This window comes from Dendrobium catenatum, unplaced genomic scaffold, assembly GCF_001605985.2.
Source record: "Dendrobium catenatum unplaced genomic scaffold, ASM160598v2 original_scaffold_48306, whole genome shotgun sequence".
NCBI classification, from domain to species: domain Eukaryota; kingdom Viridiplantae; phylum Streptophyta; class Magnoliopsida; order Asparagales; family Orchidaceae; genus Dendrobium; species Dendrobium catenatum.
This window is the reverse complement of record NW_021366760.1, coordinates 1-3500: the sequence shown is the minus strand read 5'-3', so window position 1 is coordinate 3500 and position 3500 is coordinate 1. Positions and strand designations below refer to the sequence as shown.

Below are 3500 nucleotides of genomic sequence, written 5' to 3'. Positions count from 1 at the left end.
GTAAACATAAGCTTAGGCCAAGTTACTCGCGAAAAGTAAAAATTCCATAATAATCAATTACTCTTGACGTTGCATACGAGATGAGTTTCAACAAAAAATCCCTAATCTAACAATGAAAATAGTGCTATGAAAGATCTCTCAAATAATTCCTACTAAATACTAAGCTTTTAGCGGAGCTTGGCAAGATTTTGCATGAATCAAATACAACCACATGCAAGGATCAACGAAGGAGGTAAGAGAGAGAGAGAGAGAAAGAGTTCACCCTTTGCTAAGATTCAACCTTCTCGCAAGCTTGGACAGCAGTTGGTGGTGTCTTTGACGGCTCAGAAGCAACAAATCCACGCTCGAATCTTTGGACAGCGAGTATCCAACCTGGGACAGTGGTTCCGGACAGTTTTGGGCAGCAACGGGTGGATTTTCGGAGAGCAGGACAGTAATTTCGCTAGTTGAAATTCCCTGGACAGCAGCCTGGCGATGTACAGAAAATCTGGACAACAACCAATGGAGGACACGAAGCTCAGGTGTTATCGTTGTAGTTGCCGACACAGAGAGGACAGCAAATTGAAGCCCGGAGAGGCTCTGAACATCAGTTTTCTGGTTCCTTGCAATCTAGACAGCAGTTCCCTGTTCCGTGCAAATCTGGACAGCCATGGAGTTGGCTGGAATTCTTGGACAGCACACAAGTTTTGTCCAGAGATCTGGGTAGTACATTGAGTGGTGTTGATTTTAGAGTTTTTTTTTTTTCCCTGGATGATAGGAAGTTAGTTGAACATCATGGGAGAACTTCGATAAACAGCAGCAGGAGCAACCTGGGATTAATTTCCTTCTTAGACGGTGAACTGAGTAATTCCAGGATCTCAATTGGAAAGGGGAAGGGGGCGGCAGCCCTTAATGGGATTGATTGGAGAATTACTTGAGGGAATAATTAGGGAATTTTTTTCTAATTCATTAATTAACCCTCCAAAAGAAGAGGAAGGCTTTAAATAGCCAAATATATGAAGGGAAATAACAAAGACACTATTGCCCCTAGGGCATACATAAGACAAAACCCTCAAGTGAGGGTAGAAAGGGAAAAAGAACAATAACAAATCAAATACATAAAATAGATCAAAATAAATAGGCACGATCGTAGTCGTAGATCTCTAATGTCCTCATCACACAATCTTCAACATTGCCTCTTAAATTAGATGATTTTATCATTCCATATTTGCTTGTAAAATTTTTAAAATGTAGTGCCATTTGGTAAATCTATCGACAAGTTGATTTCATGTAGGTATTCATAGACTCTTTTAAGGAGTACATATGAAAAAATAATGTAATTCACATAAAATAAAAAAATGGGTGGTCGACAACTAGGTGATGGGAGAGGAGCACGTGGATCGCAATCCAATGATTGAGAGGAAAATATCCAATGACTAAGCACTTCAATCCATTTGCTCAATAAATCATATCATGATTGGCTGCACCTGTAACCAATGGCTCCTTTAAGGTCAAAATTTGGGCCGATGCATGAAGGAGGTGGAGTAATGGATCTCACAGTTGGGGACTTCACAATCTTCATGTGTTGATTACTTATCAGTGCTTTTGTGTAGATATCTATATGCATGTATTGATATCTATATATGATATATGCATGCATGGGTATTTGTATGTATATATATTTCGTGTGTGTGAGAATTTTTTTTTCGCTATTTGTCGAATTATTATATTTTAGTAACAGATCTAGTGGTAGTATTGTGACTTTGCGTGATCAAGTCATTAATAAAAGTACACATTTTAGATATCTTGGGTCTATTATTTGTAGTGATGGTGAAATAGATAGGGATATTATTAGTAGAATTCAAGTTGGATGGTTGAAGTGGAGGAATGCATCGGGCTTGTTGTGTGATACAAAAGTCTCCCTCAAATAGTCAAACTTAAGAGAAAATTCTATAAGATGGTGGTGAGACCTGCAATGCTTTATTGTGTAGAATGTTGGCCATTAAAAGAGAAGCGTAATATTAAGTTAAGTGTTGCAGAGATGAGGATGTTTCGGTTGATGAGTGACTTTACTTTTAGAAACAAGATTCAAAATGAACATATATGTGAAAAGGTTGAAGAGCTCCAGTGGAAGATAAGATTAGAGAGAGACGCCTTTGATGGTTTTGTCACATAAAATGGCAGCCTTCTGATCACCCGGTTAGGCAGTTAGGAAAGTAGATGTATTAGATTTGACTTATGTTAATAAATGTAGAGGTAGACCTAAAAAGACTTGGTTAGAAAATATTAGAAATGACCTTTCTTTATTAGATTTATATGAGAATTCGACTCTTAACAGGACACAATGGAGAAAAAAGATCCATGTAACTGACCCCACGTAGTAGAATATAAAGGCCTGATATTGTTGTTGTTGTTTGTCAAACTTATTATTCTACGGTCATGTGTTATTGTCACTATCAGTGCATCCAACTTGGCTTCCTTTTATTTTATTTCATTTTTAAAAATATTATGCTGTCTTAGTTTCCTGTTTTAGTTGAAAAAAATGTAGCGTCACTTTCTTGTGAAATCTTGCAGGCTGCTATCTACCATTTGGGGCAAGCTTTAAACGGGATTTTAGTGCAACTGCCGCAAGCCAGTTGCCTGCTATAACAGATCCTGACATAAAAGTTGCTTTCAAGGATCTAATGGCTCTGAATTGGAATGAGGTCCCTGATTCCCTTGTCAATGAAACAACAAAGGCGTTGTCTAAAACTACTGATGATGTGTCAGGGGAGGAGGCTTTGGCAAATGCCTTCCGTGCAGCTGAAGCTTCTGTGGAGTTTGGTAGCACTTTAGTATCTCTCAGAATGGCACTTGATGATCTTGGTGGATTGACTGGCGAGGTCTGCTCCTTTTTCTTCCTTCACCTTGTTCGTTGCTCCTACTTGCTTTGTACTGTGGATAGAAGTTGTGTTATTAAGTGACATATCTATTCTGATTGGATTTATTTACAGAATGTTGGGAACTTGCCAGATGGCTTAGATGATGCCATTGAAGCGGCATATAGGCGTTATAAGACTTATCTTGATTCCTTTGGCCCTGATGAGGTCTACCTACGAAAAAAAGTTGAAATTGAGCTTGGAACCAAAATGATACACATAAAGATGAGATGCAGTGGTATTGGTTCTGAGTGGGGCAAGGTAATTCAATTTATGCATATTTGGTAGTTTTTTAAGCTTTTACTGTTAGGAATCTCATTATTTTAGAAGTTATCTTCAAGATATGCTAATCGGCTTTTGCAATTTTCATTTTCTGACCCTGACTGTCATAACTTTTGTGTTAATACTGGCTTGTAGTGAACATTAGATATAGTAAACATTAGGACTACATGCTACTCTGAATATCATGTTTCATGGTCTATTTAAGCTTTTTGTAGCTAAAGCTAATCAATCACTTTCATCAATTCTTCAAACCAAGCAGTTAGTTCATCTATTTCAGCAATTTCCATGATATTTATTGATTTAGAAAAAGCATATGATAAA

At 37.6% G+C, this 3500-nt stretch overlaps 1 protein-coding gene across 1 annotated transcript; it reads left to right on the top strand.

Moving 5' to 3' along the window:
* The first annotated feature begins 474 nt into the window (after positions 1 to 474).
* On the top strand, positions 475 to 3185 carry LOC110098457 (succinate dehydrogenase subunit 5, mitochondrial-like). Its single transcript, XM_020825300.2, has 4 exons — positions 475 to 521; positions 614 to 702; positions 2554 to 2861; positions 2973 to 3185. The coding sequence occupies exons 1-4, from the start codon at positions 475 to 477 to the stop codon at positions 3183 to 3185; spliced, it is 657 nt and encodes a 218-aa protein (XP_020680959.2).
* Positions 3186 to 3500: the final 315 nt, after the last annotated feature.